The sequence below is a fragment of the Pristiophorus japonicus genome, chromosome 5 (assembly GCF_044704955.1).
Source record: "Pristiophorus japonicus isolate sPriJap1 chromosome 5, sPriJap1.hap1, whole genome shotgun sequence".
NCBI lineage: Eukaryota > Metazoa > Chordata > Chondrichthyes > Pristiophoridae > Pristiophorus > Pristiophorus japonicus.
The window spans coordinates 36794844-36820724 of record NC_091981.1 but is presented as its reverse complement, the minus strand read 5'-3'; the positions used below and the strand labels follow the sequence as shown (position 1 = coordinate 36820724).

General features: G+C 44.5%; 2 protein-coding genes across 7 annotated transcripts in view; one reads left to right on the top strand and one right to left on the bottom strand.

Annotated features, from left to right (window-relative positions):
* The window catches only part of mettl6 (methyltransferase 6, methylcytidine), a 10862-nt gene extending 5013 nt beyond the window's left edge, over window positions 1-5849 (bottom strand). For 2 of the 6 annotated variants that reach the window (XM_070880535.1, XM_070880540.1), the window contains exons 1-2: window positions 5743-5849; window positions 707-1069 (exon numbers count right to left, since the gene is read on the bottom strand). In XM_070880535.1, the coding sequence (XP_070736636.1) occupies window positions 707-1045 (339 nt within the window). In that variant the 5' untranslated portion in view covers window positions 1046-1069; window positions 5743-5849. Of the gene's footprint in view, window positions 1-706; window positions 1070-2721; window positions 4621-4851; window positions 5269-5742 lie in introns of those variants that run through there. The other 4 variants (XM_070880537.1, XM_070880536.1, XM_070880538.1 and 1 more) reach the window with 4 other exon arrangements.
* On the top strand, window positions 5333-25881 carry eaf1 (ELL associated factor 1). Its single transcript, XM_070880541.1, has 6 exons — window positions 5333-5584; window positions 8208-8302; window positions 15162-15298; window positions 22124-22290; window positions 23111-23407; window positions 24877-25881. The coding sequence occupies exons 1-6, from the start codon at window positions 5482-5484 to the stop codon at window positions 24921-24923; spliced, it is 846 nt and encodes a 281-aa protein (XP_070736642.1). The 5' UTR covers window positions 5333-5481; the 3' UTR covers window positions 24924-25881.

The window sequence follows — 25881 nt, the reverse complement described above, 5'->3', positions numbered from 1 at the left end:
AATGCCAGTAGAGGCTGAGGCAGGTAATGCTCGCGAGGTGGAAGTAAGCAGTCTTGGTGGCGGATAGGATATGGAGCTTGAAGCTCAACAAAGTGGTGGAACAATGAGCTTGTGCACCATCTGGTTTAGCCTGAGCGAGTGTTTGGGAAGGTGATAAGAGTTGCAGGCAAGGGTGCAGAGTTTGTAGCAGAAGCCCCCCAAGATGGATTCAGTTTTCCCAATGTATAATTGGAGAAAATGCAGGCTCATTTATTGCTAATGACTTGATAGCCATTCTGATACAAGATGCTGATGGAATTAATGGTGGTAGAGAAATAAAGCTGGGTGTTGCCAGCAAATATATTGAAACTGACCCCATGCCTGCAGATAATGTCTTTGGGGGCAGCATGTAAATAACGAAGGGTGGTGAAAAGAATGGAACCTTGGAATACACTGGAGATGACTGTGGGGGGGGGGGGGGGGTGGCAGGAGGAGAAGCCACTGATAGAGATGAACTGGCTGCAATGGGACAAGTAGGAATGGTACCGAGTGGGAGCAGCTCCCTGGAGGTGTCAATAAAAGGTGAGGTGTATGGAGTGGCTGACCACATTTACATCCCAAGTTTTTCTTAAAACAATATGTTCTCTGCAGGTTTTCCCTAGACTTGCCCATTGCTGAATAGGTAACTCACCACTAGTCTGGGTTTTCTTTATTCAACGTCACTTACTTCTCTACAGGCTTTCAGCTCTTCAAACTCCCTGGTTGTCCAATGCCTATCTTTGAAGAAGTTGGTGCTGTTCCTTTTGTAAAATAAATCCCAGTTCTTCTGTGCCTCTCTTTCAAGCTTCTGTTGTTTAAAATCCGACACTAAGTTCTGGTCTTTTACGAGTTTTTCTGCTTCTTCAGGGGTAAGGATCCTGCCCCTGTCCCCTGTCATTTGAAAAGGCGGTTCTGATCTGCAAGGTGTTACAGCTAATATCTTATTGCTTAAAGTGCAATTGTTTACCCCTTCTGTTCGATACGTTAGGGTAGCACAAGATTCATTTGTTTCCACATCATCTCCCATTGTGTTTGCAATATTCTAGATGGTCTTAATGCAAGAGAAAAACAAACTTTAGATTGGGTTTAAAACTCAAAAAACAGTACAATGCAATCAAAGGATTCCTCTATGCAGGTTAGCTCTGCAGTTAAGGACAACATAGTATGAATTTTTTTTTAAGTTGCTGAGTATATGTAATGAAATCTTTGTTGTGCAAATGCCACACATCCTTTTATCGCAGACATCAGTCAGTGTATCTCAGAGAGACAGTGGTCAGTCCATGTATCTGAAGAATGCCAATTATCAGTCCCTGTAGCTCTGGGTGCGTCTCAGAGAGCCAGTTATCAGTCTGTGTATCCAAGAGAGAGCCAGTTATCAGTCTGTGTATCTCGGAGAGCCAGTTATCAATCCTTGTATCCCAGAGAGAGCCAGTTATCAGTCCGTGTATCCCAGAGTGCCAGTTATCAGTCTGTATATCCCAGAGAGAGCCAGTTATCAGTCCGTGTAACCCAGAGTTATCAATCTGTATATCCCAGAGAGAGAGAGTTATCAATCTGTGTATCCCGAGAGAGCCAGTTATAAGAACATAAGAAATAGGAGCAGGAGTAGGCTATATGGCCCCTCGCGCCTGCTCCGCCATTCAATATGATCATGGTCGATCCGATCATAAACTTAGGTCCACTTCGCTGTCCGCTCCCCATACCCCTTATAGGTTAAGAAACTGTCTATCTCTGTCTTAAATTTATTCAATGACCCAGCTTCCACAGCTCTCTGAGGCAGCAAATTCCATAGATTTACAACCCTCAGAAGAAATTCCTCTTCATCTCAGTTTTAAATGGGCGGCCCCTATTCTAAGATTATGCCCTCTAGTTCTAGTCTCCCCTATCAGTGGAAACATCCTCTCTGCATCCACCTTGTTAAGCCACCTCATAATCTTATACGTTTCGATACGATCGCCTCTCGTTCTTGAATTCCAATGAGTAGAGGACCAACCTAATCAACCTTTCCTCATAAGTCAACCCCCTCATCTCTGGAATAAACCTAGTGAACCTTCTCTGAACTGCCTCCAAAGCAAGTATATCCTTTCTTAAATATGGAAACCAAAACTGTATGCAGTATTCCAGGTGTGGCCTCACTGGTACCCTGTATAACTGTAGCAAGATTTCCTTGCTTTTATACTCCATCCCCTTTGCAATAAAGGCCAAGATTCCATTGGCCTTCCTGATCACTTGTTGTACCTGCATACTAACCTTTTGTGTTTCATGCACAAGTACCTCCAGTTCCTGCTGTACTGCAGCACTTTGCAATTTTTCTCCATTTAAATAACTTGCTCTTTGATTTTTCTGCCAAAGTGCATAACCTCACACTTTCCAACATTATACTCCATTTGCCAAATTTTTACCCACTCACTTAGCCAGTCTATGTCCTTTTGCAGATTTTGTGTCCTCCTCACATTGCTTTTCCTCCCATCTTTGTATCAGCAAACTTGGCTACGTTACATTCGGTCCCTTCTTCCAAGTCATTAATATAGATTGTAAATAGTTGGGGTCCCAGCACTGATCTCTGCAGCGCCCCATTATTTACTGATTGCCAACCCGAGAATGAATCATTTATCCCGACTCTGTTTTCTGTTAGTTAGCAAATCCTCTATCCATGCTAATATATTACCCACAAGCCCGTGAACTTTTATCTTGTGCAGTAACCTTTTATGTCATCATCATAGATAGTCCCTCGGAATCGAGGAAGACTTGCTTCCATGAGTCCTTAGATGGCTGAACACTCCAATACGAGAGACACAGTCCCTGCCACAGATGGGACACAGTCGTTGAGGGTAAGGGAGGGTGGGACAGGTTTTCCGCATGTTCTTATTTTCTGCATGCACTCGGCGATGAGACTCGAGGCGCTCAGCGCCTTCCCGGATGCACTTCCTCCACTTAGGGTGGTCTTTGGCCAGGGACTCCCAGGTGTCGGTGGGGATGTTGCACTTTATCAGGGAGGCTTTGAGGGTATCCTTATAAACGTTTCCTCTGTCCACCTTCGGCTCGTTTGCCATGAAGGAGTTCAGAGTAGAGCGCTTGCTTTGGGATGCAGACTGGCATGCGGACAATGTGGCCTGCCCAGCGGAGCTGATCAAGTGTGGTCAGTGCTTCAATGCTGGGGATGTTGGCCTGGACGAGGACATTAATGTTGGTGCGTCTGTTCTCCCAGGGGATTTGTAGGATCTTGCAGAGGCATCGTTGGTGGTATTTCTCCAGCGACTTGAGGTATCTGCTGAACATGGTCCATGTCTCTGAGCCATACAGAAGGGCGGGTAATATTACAGCCCTGTAGACCATGAGCTTGGTGGTAGATTTGAGGGTCTGGTCTTTGAACACTCTTTTCCTCAGGCGGCCGAAGGCTGTGCTGGCGCACTGGAGGCAGCGATGAATCTCATCAATGTCTGCTTTTGTTGATAAAAGGCTCCCGAGGTATTGGAAATGGTCCACGTTGTCCAGGGCTGCGCCGTGGATCTTGATGACTGGGGGGCAATACTGTGCGGCGAGGACAGGCTGGTGGAGGATCTTTGTCTTAGGGATGTTTAGCGCCAGGCCTATGCTTTCGTACGCCTCAGTAAATATGTCGACTATGTCCTGGAGTTCAGCTTCTGAATGTGCGCAGACGCAGGCATCGTCTGCGTACTATAGCTCGACGAGAGGTTGGGGTGGTCTTGGACCTGGCCTGGAGACGGCGAAGGTTGAGCAGCTTCGCACTGGTTCCGTAGTTTAGTTCCACTCCAGCGAGGAACTTGTTGACTGTGAGGTGGAGCATGGCAGCGAGGAAGATTGAGAAGAGGGCTGCGGCGATGACGGAGCCCTGTTTGACCCCGGTCTGGATGTGGATTGGGTCTGTAATGGATCCGTTGGTAAGGATCATGGCCTGCATGTCGTCGTGGAGCAGGCGGAGGATGGAGACTTTTGGGGGCATCCGAAACGAAGGAGGACGCTCCATAGACCCTCGTGGTTGACAGTGTCAATGGCCTTTGTAAAGTCGAAGGAGGCCACGTATAAGGGCTAGTGATGCTTCCTGCATTTTTCCTGCAGCTGTCGCGCTGCAAAGATCATGTCTGTTTTGACAAGGTGCCACATAAAAGGGTGGCACCTTGTCAAATGCCTACTGGAAGTCCTAATACACCACATCCACTGGTTCCCCTTTATCCACCCTGTTCAGTGCATCCTCAACGAATTCCAGCAAATTTGTCAAACATGACTTTACTTTCATAAATCCATGCTGACTCTGCCTGACTGCATTATGATTTTTCAAATGTGTTGCTACTGCTTCTTTAATAATGGACTCCTACATTTTCCCAACCACAGATGTTAGGCTAACTGGTCTATAGTTTCATGCTTTTTGTCTGCCTTTTTTTTTAAATAAGGGCGTTACATTTGCAGTTTTCCAATCTGCTGGGACCTCCCCAGAGTCCATGGAATTTTGGTAAATTACAACCAATGCATCCACTATCCCTGCTGCTACTTCTCAAGACCCTAGGATGCAAGCCATCAGATCCAGGGGATTTATCCACCTTTAGTCCCATTATCTTACCGAGTACCACCTCCTCACCTCCTTAGTGATTGTGATTTTGTTAAGTTCCTCCCCCCCCCCCCCCCAACCCCCCATAGTCCCTTGGGCTCTCCACTGTTGGGATAAGGTTAGTGTCCTCTACCATAAAGGCTGATACAAAATATTTGTTCAGTTTCTGCCATCTCCATATTCCCTATTACTAATTCCCCAGTCTTGTCCTCTAAGGCACCAACATTTATTTTAGCCACTCTTCTTTTTTTTAAACAGGTATATACCTATAGAAACTCTTATCTGTTTTTATATTTCGTGCTAGTTTACTTTCATGTATCCCGGAGAGAGCCAGTTATCAGTCTGTATATCCCAGAGAGAGCCTGTTATCATTTATCCGGCAACCCAGCTCCCATGATGCGCCGAAGTACGGTTTATTCGATCACGGCGCTATATAAATGCAAGAAGTTGTTGTTGTTGCTGCTGTGACGCACCACCGGAGCCGACTCTCATTCGCGCCGGAATAACAGCCCCGCACAGAAAACACGTTAACATTCGTCAGAGCCGGAACCGCTCAGAAGCAAAAGAAACCACAAAAATAACAGTTAAACCCCCAGAGAAGAACACGTCTTTGCTGAACAAATCTGCAATCCTCCCGGAAACACAGCGAGAGGATTGAGCCAGGATGTGCGTGCGCGCGCGCCTCGCCGCATCATCCTAATCTGCGCGCGCGTCCCGCTTCATCATCTCCGGCTGCGCGCGCGCGCGTTGCGCCGCATCATTCCCGCTTGCGCGGCGGACGCGGCTCGCGATGTTTACTGTTTGAATTTAACGGCCACCGACGCGCGCTCGGTCGGTTGCGTTTTTTTTTAATTCAAAAAAAGCAGCCGGTCGGTTGATGGTTGAAGCGTTCGGCGATGAACGGCACCGCGCAGCCGGCGCTGGGCAAGGAAGAGCACGTGCTGAAACTGGGCGAGAGCTTCGAGAAACGGCCCAAGAGCTCGTTCCACACCATCCGCTGTGAGTGCAGGGGAGGCCGGCAATCTGCGGCCTAGGAGCCGAAGGCTCTCCTGGCCTCGAGAACCATCCGCCAGCATAGGGATGGTGACCTTGGGGGACGAGAGAGCGTTCCCCGTATTAAAAATAAAGCGCGCGCGCCAGCCAGCCGCAGCGTTTACCCCAAAGGCCGCGGCGAGAGGCCCTAGTGAGGGTTGTCCCTGTCCGGATCGCGGGCCCCGATGCTTGTTCTGTGACCGTGAGAGCGCTGCCCATCCTATCCGCCCGTTGCCCCGGTTACGCGGGGCTGCCCCCGCTGGGCACCAATCCGAGCGCAGCCTCCAGCACTGCCTCCTCCCACTGCTAGTAGCCCACGGGGCAGCAAGGACAGCGAGCTTTCAAGGGTTAAATCATGAGGCCAGGTCTCTTAAACCTTGGCTTCTTTCCCCTTGAGTTCGGACGGTTGAGGAGTGATCTAAAGACAGATTTGCCTTTTATAAGAACATTAAAATAGGGGCAGGAGTAGGCCATTTGGCCCTGCTCCGCTATTCAATAAGATCATGGCTGATCTACCTCAACTCCACCTTCCTGCACTATCCCCATATCCCTTGGTTCCCTTAGTATCCACAAATCTATCGATCTCTGCCTTGAATATACTCATCGACTCAGCATCTACAGCCCTCTAGGGTAGAGAATTCCAAAGATTCACAACCCTTTGAGTGAATAAATTTCTCTTCATCTCAGTCCTAAATGGACTTTATATTTAATTTATGCAGCGTTTTTCACGACCTTGGGACATCCCAAAGCGCTTCACAGCCAATTAAGTACTTTTTCGAAGTGTTGTAAACACAGCATCCAATTTGCACAAACAGTAATGTGAACATCTACTTTCTAGTGATGTTGTTTGAGGGATAACTAATGTGAGAACTCCCTGCTCTTCAAAATAGTGCCATGGGATGTTTCATGTCCACCTGAGAGGGCAGACGAGGCCTCGGTTTAATATCTCATCCGCGAGGACGACAGTGCAGCACCGCATTGGAGTGTCAGCCTAGATTTTGTGCTCAAGCCTCTGGAGTGGAGCTTGAACCCACAACCTGTTGACTCGGAGGCAAGTGTGCAACTACTGAGCCAAGGCTGACACTTTGATCTTATCGATGTGTTTAAAATGATTAAGGGATTTGATAGGGTAGATACAGAGAAACTATTTCCTCTGATGGGGAATCCAGATCAAAGAGATACAATCTTAAAATTAGAGCTAGGACATTTTGGAGTAAAATCAGGAGATACATTTTCATGAAAAGGGTAGTGGAAATCTGGAATGATCTTTCCCCAAAAAGTATGAATTGAAATTTTCAACACTGGGATTGATAGATTTTTGTTGGGTAGGGCTATCTAGGGATATGGAATAAAGGTGGGTAAATAGAGTTAAATTGCAGATCAGCCATGATCTGATTGAATGGTGGAGCGTGCTCAAGGGGCTGAATGGACTAATCCTGTTCCTATGTAGATACTGTGTTAAATATCTGCACCACGAGTATAGAAACCCTCAAGTAACACTTCCACCCTGCTGGGACCATTCTCGTAATTTTAATTACAGGGAATATCCTGGAGTGGTTGTATTTCAGACTGATCTATGAGTGCCTTCCACCCCACCGCCAACAAACCACAGTGCAGGCTGGGGAGGCGGTCTGTATTGGTGCTGTTTTGGGATGCTCAGCTTTTTCTTTACTATTTTCTCCCTTCCTCTTCTATGCTGGGACATTGGCTCCTTGTTGGACAACAGCTCCAAAGGCATTGTGCATCCTCTGGATCCTAAGTCAACCAGGGTTCTTGTTCCCAATTGCTGTCCAATGACACTTGATGGACAAACATACGTGTGTGCAGAATGTTGGGTGAGGACAGGGTTAGGCATGTTTGTGATACTATCGTGGTCAAATCACTCATGGATGCTCTCTGCCCACATTTATACATAAAGAAGTAGGAATAGTGCAAATGTTATAAGAACATAATAATTCAGGGATGGTCCATCGATGCTTATTTTCCTAGTACTCTTAGCCCTCCCTTCATTGCATCCAACTGTGCTCTGACCAAAATTGTTTCCACCCCAAGTGTGTCTTGATCTGCAAAATCCAATATTTTTATTACCCTCCTGACTAATTATTCCATAAAAACATAATCATGTGAGTAAGTAGTAGTGCCAGCTACCCCTTTGCAAGATGTGCTGTCACACCTGACTGCATTTGTAATTATAACTTCCTGAAAACAGGTTTACCCCCATGAAACTCCACATCCTTAACTAACTTAGAGGACTTGAAGTCGTTCAATAGATGATGGATATTTAAACTGTCCCAACTGTTTAATGCAAGGATATGGAAAAGTACTAGTTTAGGCTTTTCATTAAAATTTAATTGCACCATTCTGCACCAGTTGCAATAGCTTCTATAGGAGTTTAAACAGAAGTACAAGCAAATTGGTTAGGACAAGTGTTTCCACCAGTCTTTCTGAAAATAAATAGCAGCACAAGATAAGAAGCAACCAGCTGCAAAACAAGTGAGATGATTTTATTGGATAGATAAAGCCATATTTGATCTGGTAAGATGTCCATACGTTTTTGTGGTAACTGATCTGTGCATCTCTTTTTCTTCAGATGACTTTAAACCAGCATCCATCGATACCTCTTGTGAGGGTGAGCTACAGGTTGGCAAAGGTGACCAAGTCACCATAACTTTGCCACACATCCCAGTAAGTTTGCAATCTTTCTCTTAAATGCAGTTTTTGTTCTTGTGAAACCAAATCTGTTTCCACCCCAAGTGTGCCTTGTTCTGCAAAACCAATATATCAGAACTCGAACAGCTCTCTGACAATCCCTCCAGCACCTAATCTTTCCTGCTGCCTTTTTACTATACACACCATAAGATGCTACACAAATAAGTGCCAGATTCAACACATGCAGCTCCAAAAAGGATATTATCAAATGAGGTGTCCAAGGCAACGTTTACTTTATCAAATATTCCCTCGTGGCCACTGAAAATAAAACTTCCCAAATTATAGGAAGAAGAAATGAATGTGAAAGTGTGCTGGATTCATGCTTTGGCTAGTTACTTCAGTAGAATCCCTATCCTGCCTGAAGTTTGTAATGAGGCTTCCTCTATAGGGTCAGTTTCAGCCAGATTATTTGGGAAAAATTTGTCTTCCTAGTGGATGCTCTAAAATATCCTGATGTGTTTTTGAGAAGGAGACAGATGCCGAACACTAAAGGAGAAATTGGGAAAAGTGAACAAAGTATGTTTGGCCCTGCACTCTGAAATTCCCTCCCTAACCCTCTCCATCTCCTTCATCCTTTAAGATCTTCCTTAAAACCCACCTCGTTGACCTTCCTCCTAATATCTCCAGTGAAGCACCTGGGAGGTTTTTCTATGTTAAAAGCTCAATACAAATACAAATAGTTGTTGAAGGTACAAAGAAATATGCAGGGCTGGAGACAGTTACAGAGATAATGAAGACCAAAGCCATGGAAGTATTTGTAAGTAAGGGTGTAGATTTACAATAGGGAGCCGATGGAGAACGGCAATGACAGGGTGATGAATGAGCAGAATTTAGTGCAGGACAGGGTGTGGTTGCCACCAGTGTCGTGGACAGGTTGGAATTGTGAAAAGTGGAGCTCGGTAGGTCAACCAGGAGGGTTCATAGTGATAGGATGAATGGTTTGAAGCTCAGCTCTGGCTTAAATAAGATTCAAGATTCAGCCTGCATTTAGCAGCCAGGGAGCAGAATGGAATGATCAGTAAAAGTATAGGAATTTTTTGGCAGGAACCAAATAAGATGCTTTTGCTTGTGTGATGTTTAATTGTGGCGATTCTGACACTGGACAAGTAACCTGACAGTGCTGATGTGAGCATGGAGTTGTGCATGGTGATGAAGAGGTAGAGCTGACATTTTCAAAATACATGTGGAAATTGATCCCATGCCTATGGACGATGTGTCCAAGGGCATCAGGTAAATTAGACAAAAGCAGGACGAAGGATGAAACCTTGGGATACTCCGGAGGTGATAATGTGGGGTAGTAATGAAAGAAAGAATCACATTTATCGAGTGCCTTTCATGACCTCAAAACATCCCAAAGAGCTTTACATCCAGTGAACTACTTTTTGAAGTATAGACATTGTTGCAATGTAAGAAATGCTTAGCCAATCTGCACATAGCAAGGCCCCACAAACAGCAATATATTGATGACCAGATAATTTGTTTATAGGTATTGGTTGAGGGATAATATTGGCCAGGACACCTGGGAGAACTTCCCTGCTCTTCCTCAAAATAGTGCCATGAGATCTTTTACTTCCACCTGAGAGGGCAGACATCGCATCCGAATGACAGCACCTCGACAGTACTGCACTGGAGTGTTGACCTTGATTATGTGCTCTAGTCGAGAAGCCATTGCTGGAGATGTGCTGGTTATGTTTGAGTAGATACTAGCAATAATGTGGGGAATGGGCTAAAGCAGTGGCACTTATATGGATAGAAGACAACTTGTGGATTGCCTCACTTTCACCTGTGACCTTTGGTAGACTTGCCCTGTACTTCTAAGCTTTAATTTACTCGGCTGTGGGATGTCACCAAAGCTGGGATTCAGCATAATTATTGCTATACAATCAGAAAAAGATAGAATGTTATTAGGCGACTAGGTAATCACAGTAAAATGGAGTGAGTTAAAGAGCTCTGCTAAAACTATAGGGTGAGTGTTTTGTTGGAAACCATCAGATCCATTACTTAATGTGGGAAAATGCCTAGCCTCCACTTAGCAACTGTCCAGGCTGGTGTATTTGAAATTGGAAATTTAACATATGGGGAACTGTGGTCCCGTCACTTGGAGCAGAAAACATCAAGACTGGTTCGATGAGAATGACCAGGAAATCCAGGAGTGAATAAACCGTAAACACAAGGCATTCTTGAATTGGAAACAGCATCACAACTCGAGAAAAAACAGATCTATGGCAATTGAAGTCCGAGGTCCAACAAAAAACTCGTGACATAAAGAACAGATAGTGGGTGGAAAGAGCGGAGGAGATCCAGCAACTAGCCGACAACCATGACGTGAGCGGCTTTTTTAGCGCAGTCAAAACCACCTACGGCCCAAGCACTCAAGGTCCTATCCCATTGAGGGCTAAGAACGGAGAGGTGCTTATCAGGGACAGAGAGGCAGTCAGTGCCCGCAGGAAAGAGCACTTAGAAGATCTCCTTAACCAAGACTCTGTCTTTGACGTGAGTGTCCTCGACTCCATCCCACAGCAGGTTACCCGCCACCATCTCGGCACAACACCACCCCGACATGAGGTTGAAAAGGCCATCCGGCAGCTGAAAAACAACAAGACCTCCGGAGCAGATGGAATCCCCGCCGAAGTACTAAAGCATGGCGGGGACGTACTCTTGGAACGAATCCATGACATCATCACTCATCTGGAAGGAGGAGAGCATGCCGTGGGATCTCAGAGATACCGTAATCGTGACCATTTTCAAGAAAGGTGATGAGACCGATTGAGATAATTACAGAGGAGTCTCCATGCTGTAATTATCTTAATTATCTCTCAGGGAAAATTATCGCAAGAATCCTCCTCAATCGTCTACTCCCAGTGGCTGAAGAGCTCCTCCCAGAGTTGCAATACGGATTCCGCCCACTTAGAGGCACAACAGACATGATTTTCACAACGCGACAAATCCAAGAAAAATACATTGCCTTCTTTGACCTCATAAAGGCCTTCGACTCTGTCAACCAAGAGGGTTTATGGAGTGTCCTCAAATTCGGCTGTCCTCAAAAATTTGTCACCATCCTCTGCCTGCTTCACAATGACATGCAAGACATGATCCTTACCAACGGATCCATCACAGACCCAATGCAAGTGCAGACCGGGGTCAAGCAAGGCTGTGTCATTGCACCAAAGCTCTTCTCAATCTTTCTCGCTGAAATGCTTCATCTAGCCTCCAACAAGCTCCCCGTTGGAGTGGAACTAATCTACAGAATGTACGGAAATTGTTCAGCGTCCGTCACCTCCAGTTGAGTACCAAAGTTGTCCCAACCTCTGTCGTTGAATTACAGTATGCAGACGATGCTTGCGTTTGCGCACACTCAGAGGCCGAACTCCAAACCATCATTGACACCTTTACCGAAGCGTACGAGAGTCTGGGCCTTACATTAAACATCCGTAAGACAAAGATTCTCTCCCAACCTGCCCCCGCCTCACAGTACTGCCCCTCCCCCAATCAAAATCCAGAACAAGACCTTGGACAGCATGGACCACATTCCATAACTTGGGAGCCTCCTGTCAGCGAGGGTAGACATCAGTGACAAACCCAACACCGTCTTCAGTGTGCCAGTGCAGCCTTTGGTCGCCTGAGGAAAAGATTGTTTGAAGACCCAAACCCGGCACCAAGCTCATGGTCTACAATACAGTAGTGATTCTTGCCTTTCTTTATGTTTCAGACCATGTTGCAAGACCATCAGCAGGCCGGGGCCATTAGAGGGAGCAGCGTGCGGCGGCATAACACTGCAGGGAGCAGCACGTGCTGCTGCAGGAGGGTGATGGCTGCGAAGCCAGGTCGTTGATTGCAATGCGGGCGGGCACAGCAGGAGTGGCGAAGGAGCGGCAAGAATTTGTAGATGGAAGTGACCGATGCCCAGGATCGGCACGAGTCTGGGGCTCAGAAGAGGCGGGGCCCCAGGGGCAGCACGGGCCAGCTCACACTGCAATATATGTACACGCTCGGTCCGTGCAGCAGAGCTGGTCTCCAGTTCGTCTTGGACCAAGACCTAGCTCTGTCAAGCCCGTGTGGTGGCTGGTGTGCAACGGCCACCACACGTTAAAAAAATCCAAGCACAGGCATCTTCCACCCTCCAAAATATAGTTCGGGATCTGGAATATTAGGTCCTTCATTGAAACACCTGTGAACTCATCCCTTTTTGGCGTGGAAGCAAGTCATCCCGCTTTGAGGGACTGCCTACGATGATGATATGTTTCAGAGACATGGACAATTTATAGTAGGCACCTCAAAGCGTTGGAGAAGTACCACCAACGTTGCCTCCGCAAAATCCTGTAAATCCGTTGGCAGGATAGGCGCACCAACATCAGTGTTCTCTCTCAGGCCAACATCCCCAGTATCGAAGAATTGATCACACTCAATCAGCTCCGCTGGGCGGGCCATGTAGTCCGCATGCCTGTTGCAAGACTCCCGAAACAGGCACTCCGAGCTCCGTCACGGCAAGCGAGCCCCAGGAGGGCAGAGAAAACGCTTCAAGGACACCCTCAAAGCCTCCCATCCGACTCTTGGGAATCCCTGGCCCATGACCGCTCAAAGTGGAGAAGGACCATTCGGAAGACGTCAAACGCTTTGAGTCTCTTCGTCGGGAGCACGCAGTAGTCAAGTACAAATAGTAGAAGGAGCATACAACAAACCAAGCACCCCACTCACCCATCCCTTCAACCACCACTTGCCCCACCTGTAACAGTCTGTAGATCCCGCATTGGACTCATTAGCCACCTCAGAACTCATGTTGATGTGGAAGCAAGTCATCCTTGACTCCGAGGGACTGCTAAAGAAGAAGACTTAGAGCAGCATGCTGAAGCAATAGTGAGAGTGGCTCTTGAGCTTGAGCAAGTTACAGTAGGCTATCAGTGAAATTGTGTAGAGAAAATAATTGGTAGAGAGGGAAGAAAGGGGATATTTATATATGACTGTTTTAGAAGTTTCTGATTTGGTATTTGTCAGATCTAAGTATGCTCAATCAAGTTATTTATTGCAAACTTCTTAATTTGTATTAATTCAATAATTCCATTAACCTTTGCATTTTGGTAATATTTAGCACTATTTCAGACTGGATTTTTTTTTGATTGAAGTAAACATTCTGCTTTCTGAGGTCTTCAATCTGCACAGCCGCTTAACTTTGCATTAAAGAGATGATATCAAAAATTGACAAATTTGGCCCACCCGATTTTTCGGCGCACTCACGCACTCACATGAAATGCGCCGACTTCCTAGGATAAAAACGGTGCCAAAATGTTGTCCCTGGATTCTGGCCCCTCTGGCTTCTCCCATGGCTTGGTGCGACAATTTAATTAGGGGGCGGAGTGAGGGCCCTGCGCTTAAGAGTGCCGGCAGCTCAATGCATGCGCACTGGAGGTTTCGGCATGCGCAGTCGCTCCTCTGCAGCGAGGGATCCGATGTCCCGCCCCTATCCCAGGCTGAGTGGCCTCACGACGTGCGCCGAGCTGCTGCACGTCATAGAGAGAGTCCCGCACCTATCCCCAGCCAAATGGCCTCCCGCACCAGCCGGCCCGCTGATTTCCCGGGCCGAGTTAGGAAGGTAGGACTTAAGTTTTATTGATGGTTGTGCTTTGTTTGGTGAGGACAGTTTTGATGGCGGGGTGAGATGGAGATGGAGGAGGAGGAGGAGAGTTTTGATGGAGGTGGAGGAGGAGGAGCGCTTTGATGGGGGGAGGGGGTAATGACTGTGTAGCCAGTAATTTTAGTGAGCTTACTCAAGACTTTCCTTCACCCTGTTGATGAAAATACTTTCCTACATAAGGATTACAACCAGGAGGTACTTCTATTTTTTATTTGGATATTTTGAAAAAATTATGTAAATATGTTTTGTCTCTACTTTTATTTTTGTAATTTAAGCTTCCACGAATGCTTCTGTTGTATAGTAAATTAACTTTGCAAAGTTTGTCATATGTCCTGTGTAGCTGTTTGATCCTATTCACATTCTTTAGCCAAGTCATTAAGTACCTACCTGCGTTGATTTCTTATCTCTCCGCAAGGGTTTTCTGTACGGCCACAAGTGGCCACATAAGCTGGCCTGTTAGATTGGAGCAACTATTAGCTGTGCAAAGTGGCTTAAATGGCCAAAACAGGCGTAGGTGACTGGTAACGCCCCCTTTTGAACAAAACTACACGAAACTAAAAAAATCCTAACTAACTCACTTGCACTTGCAAATTGAAGGTGCAAAATGGGGATTTTTAAGATACTCCAGAAAAATCAAGTTGCTCCAAAAAAAACAGCAACTCCTGGCCAAATTTGAGCCCAATGTACTTGTACATAAATATTTCATTCCACTGAATAGAAATACACAAAAGATAGATATTGTTTAGAAACATAGAAAATAGGTGCAGGAACAGGCCATTCAGCCCTTCTAGCCTGCATCGCCATTCAATGAGTTCATGGCTGAACAGTTTGTATCAGTACAGTGTACTCTTCATTTGAATTAAGCAACATGGAATTATCAGCTATTTTGCACTTAATCCCACTTTGCTGTGATTCAATTGCTTGATTCAATTTATTGAATAATACACTAATTCAAAAAACAACTTCAAATTATCAGTAATAGACTAGTACACTTACTCAATTCATCTTTTAATGCACAAAGTTTGTTTTTTAATATGCCTTTATCTTTCCATGTAACATATTTACTGAAGGAGGAAATATCCAGGAGCCTTGTTGGAATAGAGTAGAATGTTTGGGCACTGTACTGATATTATTTAACCAACTTGAACTCTGACACAAGGCAAAGTAAAGCAAAACTACAATAATATCTGATTTGTTGGTCACCAGGGCTCTACTCCACCAATGACTGTGTTCAAAGGTAATAAAAGACCATATCAGAAGGATTGTGTACTTATCATTAACCATGATACTGGGGAATTTGTGCTTGAAAAACTCAGTAGCAGTATACAGGTGAAGAAAACCAGGTGAGAATACATACCTGTTTTTAAATTGAATTCTTGCATAATAACAATTATTTGTGTGACTAATAAGAATACAGCATTTCTGTCAATATTATACATCGTGCTGGTTATTCCATTTTCTTCTGATTTTGCCATTTGTATTAAATTTTATAATCTGACTATAATGTATAAATATAACAGTACATTGGTATTTATGGAATCTTAGAATTTACGGCACAGAAGGAGGCCATTTAAGCTATTGTACCCACGCCAGCTCTCAAAGAGCTATCCAATTTCTCTGCTCTGTTGCCATACCCTTTAAATTTTTAATATAATTCTACTAACATCTCCCTTTTTTTCTTTTAGTACTCAGGCACAATGGGCTAAATGACCACCTTCTGAACTATAAATTCAATGATTTTTTGAAATACTCAGTTTCCAAGATTTCTTCATTTATGAAGAGGATTTGCAGATATCGCACAGACTGCCATATCTGATTTTTATCAGAGAGTACCCAGAGCAATTAATGTTCACCAGCCAATTCAATTTTATGGCGGCATTTTGTTATCCAACTGTGTTCTGCAGGCGTCCGAGTCTCCTGGACAATCTTATTGGCTTTTTTTTTAGCCTAGATTGAATATAGAAGGTAATTCAGTGGACTTAAGTGGCTGTCGTGAGTGTTCTCTTCTCTTTTGGTGATATAAGTTGAAGACAAAAACACAGTTGAAACGGTTTCAAATTGGGCTTTCTAAGTGAGAGTCTAGTGCTCTGGCATTGCAGTTAAGTTCTTTCCAGATAAAAAATAAATGGAGACTAACAGGTGACTTGAATTGTAAATGTGCAGTTCATAAAAACAAATCTGAAGTGTAAATGTCTTGAGTCTTGTCAAAGTCACACACTTCAACACATTATAAATCATTGAATCTTTTCTGGTTGAAGTTTGTGTCTTCTGTTATTGCCACTGCTTTTTTCTAGCCGCTGATAATGTGGCTGTATCTTGAGGTCTGTAATGGATCCGTTGGTAAGGATCACGGCCTGCATGTCGTTGTGGAGCAGGCGGAGGATGGTGACGAATTTTTGGGGGCATCTGAAACGGAGGAGGACGCTCCATAGACCCTCACGGTTAACAGTGTCAAAGGCTTTTAACAACATGAACCACTTCCCATATCTCGGGAGCCTCCTATCAACAAGAGCAGGCATTGACGACGAGATCCAGTGCAGCCTTCGGCCGCCTGAGGAAAAGAGTGTTTGAAGTCCAGGCCCTCAAAACTGCTCCCAAGCTCATGGTCTACAGGGCTATAGTAATACCCGCCCTCCTGTATGGCTCAGAAACATGGACCATGTACAGTAGACATCTCAAGTCGCTGGAGAAATACCACCAACGATGTCTCTGCAAGATCCTGCAAATCCCCTGGGAGGACAGACGCACCAACATTAGCGTCCTCGACCAGGCCAACATCCCCAGCATCGAAGCACTGACCACACTTGATCAGCTCCGCTGGGCAGGCCACATAGTTCGCATGCCAGACACAAGACTCCCAAAGCAAGCGCTCTACTCGGAACTCCTTCACAGCAAACGAGCCAAAGGTGGGCAGCGGAAACGTTATCAAATCCTCCCTGATAAAGTGCAACAACCCCACTGACACCTAGGAGTCCCTGGCCAAAGACCGCCCTAAATGGAGGAAGCACATCCGGGAGGGCGCTGAGCACCTCGTGTCTCGTTGCCAAAAGCATGCAGAAATCAAATGCAGGCAGCGGAAAGAGTGTGCGGCAAACCAGTCCCACCCACCCCTCCCCTCAACGACTATCTGTTCCACCTGTGACAGAGACTGTGATTCTCGTATTGGACTGTACAGCCATCTAAGAACTCATGTTAAGAGTGGAAGCAAGTCTTCCTCGATTCCGAGGGACTGCCTATAATGATGATCATGAGGTGTTTTACAGGAATGATGCTCGGAAACATTCTAATGATTGCTGATGGGAAGCATGTGTTTCACAACAATAAACTGTCCCATTGCTGGTCACGATTATTGAGTGACTGCTGGAAAATGTGATTGTGGATATTGGGTGAGGACACGGAGAGGCTTGGTTATGAGGCTCCCTACAGCTAAATAGCCTCCTGACACTTTGCTAAGACTCAGGTATAGCTCCATGGCCATTTTGAGGGCTGGTGATGCCCATGGAGCTATACCCCAGCAAGGGTCAGTGTCTTCAGGAGGGGAATCAAAAAATGGGCAAAATAAATAGGAAATGGGAGCATTAGTTCCCACCCAGATCGACTTATTCTAAAATTTTACACATGAATAATTTAGATAAATGAATTCTATTTTCTACTAAAACTGTTTTTAAGATGGTAATGTTAAAGGATTTCTTATTGCTATGATGTCATCACCGTCATAGGCAGTCCCTCGAAATCTTCCACTCTAAAAGTGAGTTCTTAGGTGACTGAACAGTCCATTACAGGAATTACAGTCTCTGTCATAGGTGAGACAGGCAGTCATTGAAGGAAGGGTGGGTGGGAAGACTGGTTTGCCCACGCTCCTTCCGCTGCCTGCGCTTGCTTTCTGCATGCTCTTGCCGACGATACTCGAGGTGCTCAGTGCCCTCCTGGATGCTCTTCCTCCACTTAGGGCGGTCTTTGGCCAGGGACTCCAGGTGTTCGTGGGGATGTTGCATTTTATCAAGGAGGCTTTGAGGGCATCCTTGAAACATAGAAACATAGAAAATAAGTGCAGGAGTAGGCCATTTGGCCCGTCGAGCCTGCAACGCCATTCGATGAAATCATGGCAGAACATGCAACTTCAGTACCCCATTCCTGCTTTCTCGACATACCCCTTGATCCCCCTAGTAGTAAGGACTACATCTAACTCCTTTTTGAATATATTTAGTGAATTGGCCTCAACAACTTTCTGTGGTAGAGAATTTCACAGGTTCACCACTCTCTGGGTGAAGAAGTTTCTCCTCATCTCAGTCCTAAATGGCTTACCCCTTATCTGACAATTCGGAAAGATAGGCAGGAAGGGAAGGGAGGTGGGGTAGCTCTGTTAATAAGGGATGATATTAGGGCAGTTATGAGGGATGATATTGGCTCCAATGAACAAAATGTTGAATCATTCTGGGTGGAGATTAGAGATAGTAAGGGGAAAAGTCACTGGTCGGTGTAGTTTATAGGCCCCCAAATAATAATTTCATGGTGGGGCGGGCAATAATCAAGGGAATAATGGAGGCATGTGAAAAAGGAACGGCAGTAGTTATGGGAGATTTTAACCTACATATCGATTGGTCAAATCAAATCGCAGGGGGTAGCCTGGAGGAGGAATTCATAGAATGCATACGGGATTGTTTCTCAGAACAGTATGTAACAGAGCTTACAAGGGAGCAAGCCATTTTGGATCTGGTCCTGTGTAACGAGACAGGAAAAATAAATGATCTCGTAAAAGATCCTCTCGGAATGAGTGATCACAATATGGTTGAATTTGTAATACAGATTGAGGATGAGGAAGTTGTATCAGAAACGAGCGTACTATGCTTAAACAAAGGGGACTACAGTGGGATGAGGGCAGAGTTGGCTAAAGTAGACTGGAAACAAGGACTAAACGGTGGCACAATTGAGGAACAGTGGAGGACTTTTAAGGAGCTCTTTCATAATGCGCAACAAAAATATATTCCAGTGAAAAAGAAGGGCGGCAAGAGAAGAGATAACCAGCCGTGGATAACCAAGGAAATAAAGGAAAGTATCAAATCAAAGACCATGCGTATAAGGTGGCCAAGGTTAGTGGGAAACTAGAGGATTGGGAAGATTTTAAGCAACAGCAAAGAATGACTAAAAAACCAATAAAGAAAGGGAAGATAGATTACGAAGGTAAACTGGCGCAAAACATAAAAACAGATAGTAAAAGCTTTTACAGATATATAAAACGGAAAAGAGTGACTAAAGTAAATGTTGGTCCCTTAGAAGATGAAAAGGGGGATTTAATAATGGGAAATGTGGAAATGGCTGAGACCTGAAACAATTATTTTGCTTCCGTCTTCACAGTGGAAGACACAAAAACCATGCCAAAAATTGTTGGTCATAGGAATGTGGGAAGGGAGGACCTTGAGATGATCACTATCACTAGGGAGGTAGTGCTGGACAGACTAATGGGACTGAAGGTAGACAAGTCCCCTGGTCCTGATGAAATGCATCCCAGGGTATTAAAAGAGATGGCGGAAGTTATAGCAGATGCATTTGTTATAATCTACCAAAATTCTCTGGACTCTGGGGAGGTACCAGCGGATTGGAGAGCAGCTAATGTAACGCCTCTGTTTAAAAAAGGGGGCAGGCAAAAGGCAGGTAACTATAGGCCGGTTAGTTTAACATCTGTAGTGGGGAAAATGCTTGAAACTATCATTAAGGAAGAAATAGTGGGACATCTGGATAGGAATAGTGCAATCAAGCAGACGCAGCATGGATTCATGAAAGGGAAATCATGTTTAACTAACTTACTGGAATTCTTTGAGGATATAACGAGCATGGTGGATAGAGGTGTACCGATGGATGTGGTGTATTTAGATTTCCAAAAGGCATTCGATAAGGTGCCACACAAAAGGTTACTGCAGAAGATAAAGGTACGCGGAGTCAGAGGAAATGTATTAGCATGGATAGAGAATTGGCTGGCGAACAGAAAGCAGAGAGTCGGGATAAATGGGTCCTTTTCCGTTTGGAAATCAGTGGTTAGTGGTGTGCCACAGGGATCAGTGCTGGGACCACAACTGTTTACAATATACATAGATAACCTAGAGGAGGGGACAGAGTGTAGTGCAACAAAATTTGCAGATGACACTAAGATTAGTGGGAAAGCGGGTTGTGTAGAGGACTCAGAGAGGCTGCAAGGAGATTTGGATAGGTTAAACGAATGGGCTAAGGTTTGGCAGATGGAAAGTGTGAGGTCATCCACCTTGGGGGAAAAAAAACAGTAAAAGGGAATATTATTTGAATGGGGAGAAATTACAACATGCTGTGGTGCAGAGGGACCTGGGGGTCCTTGTGCATGAATCCCAAAGGTTAGTTTGCAGGTGCAGCAGGTAATCAGGAAGGCAAATGGAATGTTGGCCTTCATTGTGAAAGGGATGGAGTACAAAAGCAGGGAGGTGTTACTGCAACTGTATAAGGTATTGGTAAGGCTGCACCTGGAGTACTGCGTGCAGTTTTGGTCACCTTACTTAAGGAAGGATATACTAGCTTTGGAAGGGGTACAGAGACGATTCACTAGGCTGATTTGAGAAATGAGGGGGTTACCTTATGATGATAGATTGAGTAGACTGGGTCTTTACTCGTTGGAGTTCAGAAGGATGAGGGGTGATCTTATAGAAACATTTAAAATCATGAAAGGGATAGACAAGATAGAGGCAGAGAGGTTGTTTCCATTGGTGGGGGAGACTAGAACTAGGGGGCACAGCCTCAAAATACGGAAGAGCCAATTTAAAACCGAGTTGAGAAAGAATTTCTTCTCCCAGAGGGTTGTGAATCTGTGGAATTCTTTGCCCAAGGAAGCAGTTGAGGCTGGCTCATTGAATGTTTTCAAGTCAAAGATAGATAGATTTTTAAGCAATAAGGGAATTAAGGGTTACGGGAAGAGGGCGGGTAAGTGGAGCTGAGTCCACGACCAGATCAGCCATGATCTTATTGAATGGCGGAGCAGGCTCGAGGGGCTAGATGGCCCACTCCTGTTCCTAATTCTTATGTTCTTATCCTTAGATTGTGACCCCTAGTTCTGGACTTCCCCAACATTGGGAACATTCTTCCTGCATCTAACCTGTCTAAACCTGTCAGAATTTTAAACGTTTCTATAAGATCCCCTCTCATTCTTCTGAACTCCAGTGAATACAAGCCCAGTTGATCCAGTCTTTCTTGATATGTCAGCCCCGCCATTCCGGGAATCAGTCTGGTGAACCTTCGCTGCACTCCCTCAATAGCAAGAATGTCCTTCCTCAAGTTATGAGACCAAAACTGTACACAATACTCCAGGTGTGGCCTCACCAAGACCCTGTACAACTGTAGTAACACCTCCCTGCTCCTATACTCAAATCCCCTCGCTATGAAGGCCAACATGCCATTTGCTTTCTTAACCGCCTGCTGTACCTGCATGCCAACCTTCAATGACTGATGTACCATGACACCTCCCCTTTTCCTAATCTGTCACCATTCAGATAATAGTCTGTCTCTCTGTTTTTACCACCAAAGTGGATAACCTCACATTTATCCACATTATACTTCATCTGCCATGCATTTGCCCACTCACCTAACCTATCCAAGTCACTCTGCAGCCTCATAGCATCCTCCTCGCAGCCTTCAATCCCATCAATTTCCCCAACACAATTTCCTGACTAATAAGGATTTCCCTCAGTTCCTCCTTCTTACTCGATCCTCTGACCCCGTTTCCTCTGCCCACCTGGGGCTCGCTTGCTGTGTAGGAGTTCCGAATAAAGCGCTTGCTTTGAGAGTCTTGTGTCAGGCATGCGATCAACGTGGCCCGCCCAACGGAGCTGGTCGAGTGTGGTCAGTGCTTCAATGCTGGGGTCAGTGCTTCAATGCTGGGGATGTTGGCCTGATCGAGGACGCTAACATTGGTGCGTCTGTCCTCCCAGGGGATTTGCGGGATCTTGCGGAGACATCGTTGGTGGTATTTTTCCAGTGATTTGAGGTGTCTACTGTATATGATCCACGTCTCTGAGCCATACAGGAGGGCGGGTATCACTACAGCCCTGTAAACCATGAGCTTGTTGCCAATTTTGAGGGCCTGATCTACTACTATGAAGTAGTTGATGTTTGAACACACCTTAATGTTTAATTACTATTAATTGTTTCAGAGCTGAAGGGAGCAGTAAAATTCAAGCTCAATTGGAGTCGCAAGTGGTGCGAAGATCTCAGCCTTCTTCACAGTTTAGAGCCCCAAATAAGCCATGTGCTGGACCAAAAACATCTCCTTCAAAGGACAACCCATCACCTGAACCACAACTCGATGACATAAAAAGAGGTATACAAAGGGTCTGTGTAGAGAGGAATATGTAAGCTTTTAGGAACAGGAAAAAACATTTGATGTAACAAGCCCCAAAGCTTCTTTCAAAGTTTTACCATTGACCTCACAATTCTCTACCATTTATCTATATACCCTGTCTACTAATCTGTTTGTCCTTCTGAAGTTGTTTACAGTCCTCTTCAAAGTTAACAAAGCTCCCTATTTCAGTGCCATCTGCAGATTTTGATAGAGACCCAAGTTCAGGTGTTCATTCATATATGCTTGATAAATTGAGTTTGTTGAAGAAGTAGCTAATTTGGATAGATAAAGGAATGCAGTAAATGAGTTGATGACATTTCAGAAGGCTTTTAATTAAGAGGCTTGTTTGAAAAATTCAAGTGTATGGTAAAAGAGGAAATGTAGTAGCGCCGATAGAAAGTTGGTTGACATGTTTTTCCTCTTGCTGATAGCTGTAACTACATAGGCATTTTTTTCTTTAAAAAGTATTGTTCTATTAAAATTATCAGAATAATGCAACGATGATAAGGTTACTGTCCATGGATTTCAGTAGCGTGGTGCTTTATGGTGCGAGGCATTGAAGGGGGAAGATGACAGTTTTTTAAATTAACTTGATCACTAATATAGTTTTGAATTATTTTACAGTATTCCATCCTTCCAGCCTTCCCTTCCACCCAAAAATGATTTTTATTCCAAAACAAGGAGATGGAGGATTGTAGAGAATCACAGCTTTCGCACAAAGATTGAGCTATGTTTCTTCAAAGAAAGCCAGTGAATATAAAGCTAATGTCCTACATTAATCATTTTTTTCATCTCCTAGAACTGAGAGCTGAAGTTGATATTATTGAACAGATGAGCAGCAGCAGTAGTTCCTCAGATTCAGGAAGTTCCTCTGGCAGTGACGACAGCTCTAGCAGTGATGTGGAAAATGAAGCTCACCCCTCCTCTACACCGCCACAGCTGCAACCCCAACAACAGCCCCAGCCCCAGCCCCAGCCCCAATCCCAGCCCCAACAGCTCCAGCAGCCACAAAACCAGTACCAGCAGTACAGTAGCAGAAATGCTGCTACAAATGGCACCAGCAGACCAGGAAGCAATCAGCTTATGAGCACACTGAGTAAGTATGCAATGTTTAACTGCAATCTTTATTACTTACAGTTGTGCAAAATACCAAGTTTATGTTCCACTTTCCTTTTATGCAATATATGTTTGTAATAGATGCAAGGGACTGAATTATTCAATATCAAGCTAAAGTAAAAATTTCTGATGCCCACCCAAGCATGTTTGTTTATGGCAAAGATGCCCCAAACCTGTTGGTTATTGCTTAAAATATTACCTTCTGTTTGCTGTGATGACATAGTTTTCAAAAATGTACCTAATGCCCCGAAGAGCTGCAGATGTCCCCAACTCCTATCCAAAGACAACTTTTCCTCTCTTTCAGAATATCAGCAGTGAAAAGCGGACTTGTATCAAATAGCCTTATTTTTGATGTCCTATAACATCCGTGAACAATAGAACACTGACAGTTTGTAGTGCATACCTTAGTTAGACAGCATTGTACATGAAATGTATATAGGATAATGAAAAATCTGCTACCTTAATTTTTTCTTCTAATCATGTAATAGCTTATTATGGGAGTACTCCTCTGAGTCCTACATAGAAAAATTGTGCTTCTGCCACCCTGTGTTCCCCTTCCCACCGGTAAAACTCTCCCAAGCCACCGCCCCCCCAATGACTTGCTAGGTGGCCTCCAAGCTGCCTGATCTTCGTAAGCCCAAATCCGGTGAGCTGCTTTCTAGATGCCCATTTCAGGCAGGCAACTGGCTGGCAGTATTCTAATGAGACCCGGCTATTAAAATGGATCCGGTGTCCTGCAGCTCCCAGGCGGGTGGCCCACCAAGGGGTGCCTCGATTTAAAAATTCTCATCTTTGTTTTCACATCCCTCCATGGCCTTGCCCATCCCTATCTCTGTAATCTCCTCCAGCCTCACAAACCCTCATGCCTCCCCTCTCTTTCCCCCCGCCCCTCCCCGAGATGTCTGCATTCCTCTAATTCTGCCCTCTTGAGCATCTATAGAAACATAGAAAATAGGTGCAGGAGTAGGCCATTCGGCCCTTCGAGCCTGCACTACCATTCAATAAGATCATGGCTGATCATTTACCTCAGTACCCCTTTCCTGTTTTCTCTCCATACCCCTTGATCCCTTTAGCCGTAAGGGCCACATCTAACTCCCTCTTGAATATATCCAACGAACTGGCATCAACAACTCTCTGCGGTAGGGAATTCCACAGGTTAACAACTCTCTGAGTGAAGAAGTTTCTCCTGCTTATAATCGCTCAACTATTGGTGGCCATGCCTTCTGTTGCCTAGGCCCTAAGCTCTGGCATTCCCTGCCTAAACCTCTTAAAGTCATAATACTCCGATGAAGCGTCTTGGGACGTTTCACTACGTTAAAGGCGTTATATAAATACAAGTTGTTGTTAATCTTCCCCGATAGAAGCAGATTTACTACAAAGTAAAAATAGATGTGAATGTCTACATAAAGGTTGCTTGCCGTATATAATAACATGAATCTTTATTTTCAGGAAATGACTTGCAATTGAGTGAATCTGGAAGTGACAGTGATGATTGAAGTCTTAAGAAAGTGGACCACTACCTCCACAATGACCTAACACGGAGATGACATTGGTGTAGACGTTTGCTGATGCATTTAGCTAGATTAGTGATTTACTGTAAAAACTCATTTATTGTGTTTCCTTACTGCAGTTTTAATATCAGATGTGGGGTGTTGGGTGATTAATGCAGTATGTTTTATTTTAAAAATATATTTAACTGCTTTTTTAAAGTTAAACTAGAAAAAATTGTTTTACTTGTATATTTTGTCAGGTACTCTAATTAATTTTCTGAAGGCTAATTGATCAAATATATTTTAAATGGACTGAATGGCAAGCTTACATATTCAGAATTGAACTGACAGCCAAGTAGAAATAGATTTTGATGCTCAATCATGTATAAAGGCAATGTTTACCTTACATATTAATATGAATGATACAGTAAGTTTATATATCAGAACAGATATCACACAGTGTAGAAACTGAGCAATTCTCTGGGAGAGCCAATATTCCGCAAATAGAGGTGTTTGTGAAGTGACTGCTATTGAGTTGGGTGGTTTATGATGGTTAATGCTATTAATCTTTAGTGGATACAAACCTGAACTCTGTCGCTGAAGTCTTTAGTAAGAACTACAGGTGTGCACTGAAGACTATTTATGAATTAACAGCAGGATTGTTCCCTAATTTTTTGACTTTCAAAAAAGTACAGTGATCTGAACATACAAAAACAATGTGAATGAAGTACATCTTGAGCAGCATTAGCATCTTTTTCTTCAATGGAAGAAAAAGTTTGAGACTGAATGCTGTGTTGACTGAGCCCCACTTATTGCAATGTTAATGTTTCCATACAAAACTGGCATTTCTTACTGTTTAAGCAGTTCTGTGAAAAATCTATGTCCAGAATAATTTTTTTTTAAATTCCTTTCAGTGGATTCATGGTATATTTTTGAATTTTGTGTGTATAAAATAGAGAACGCA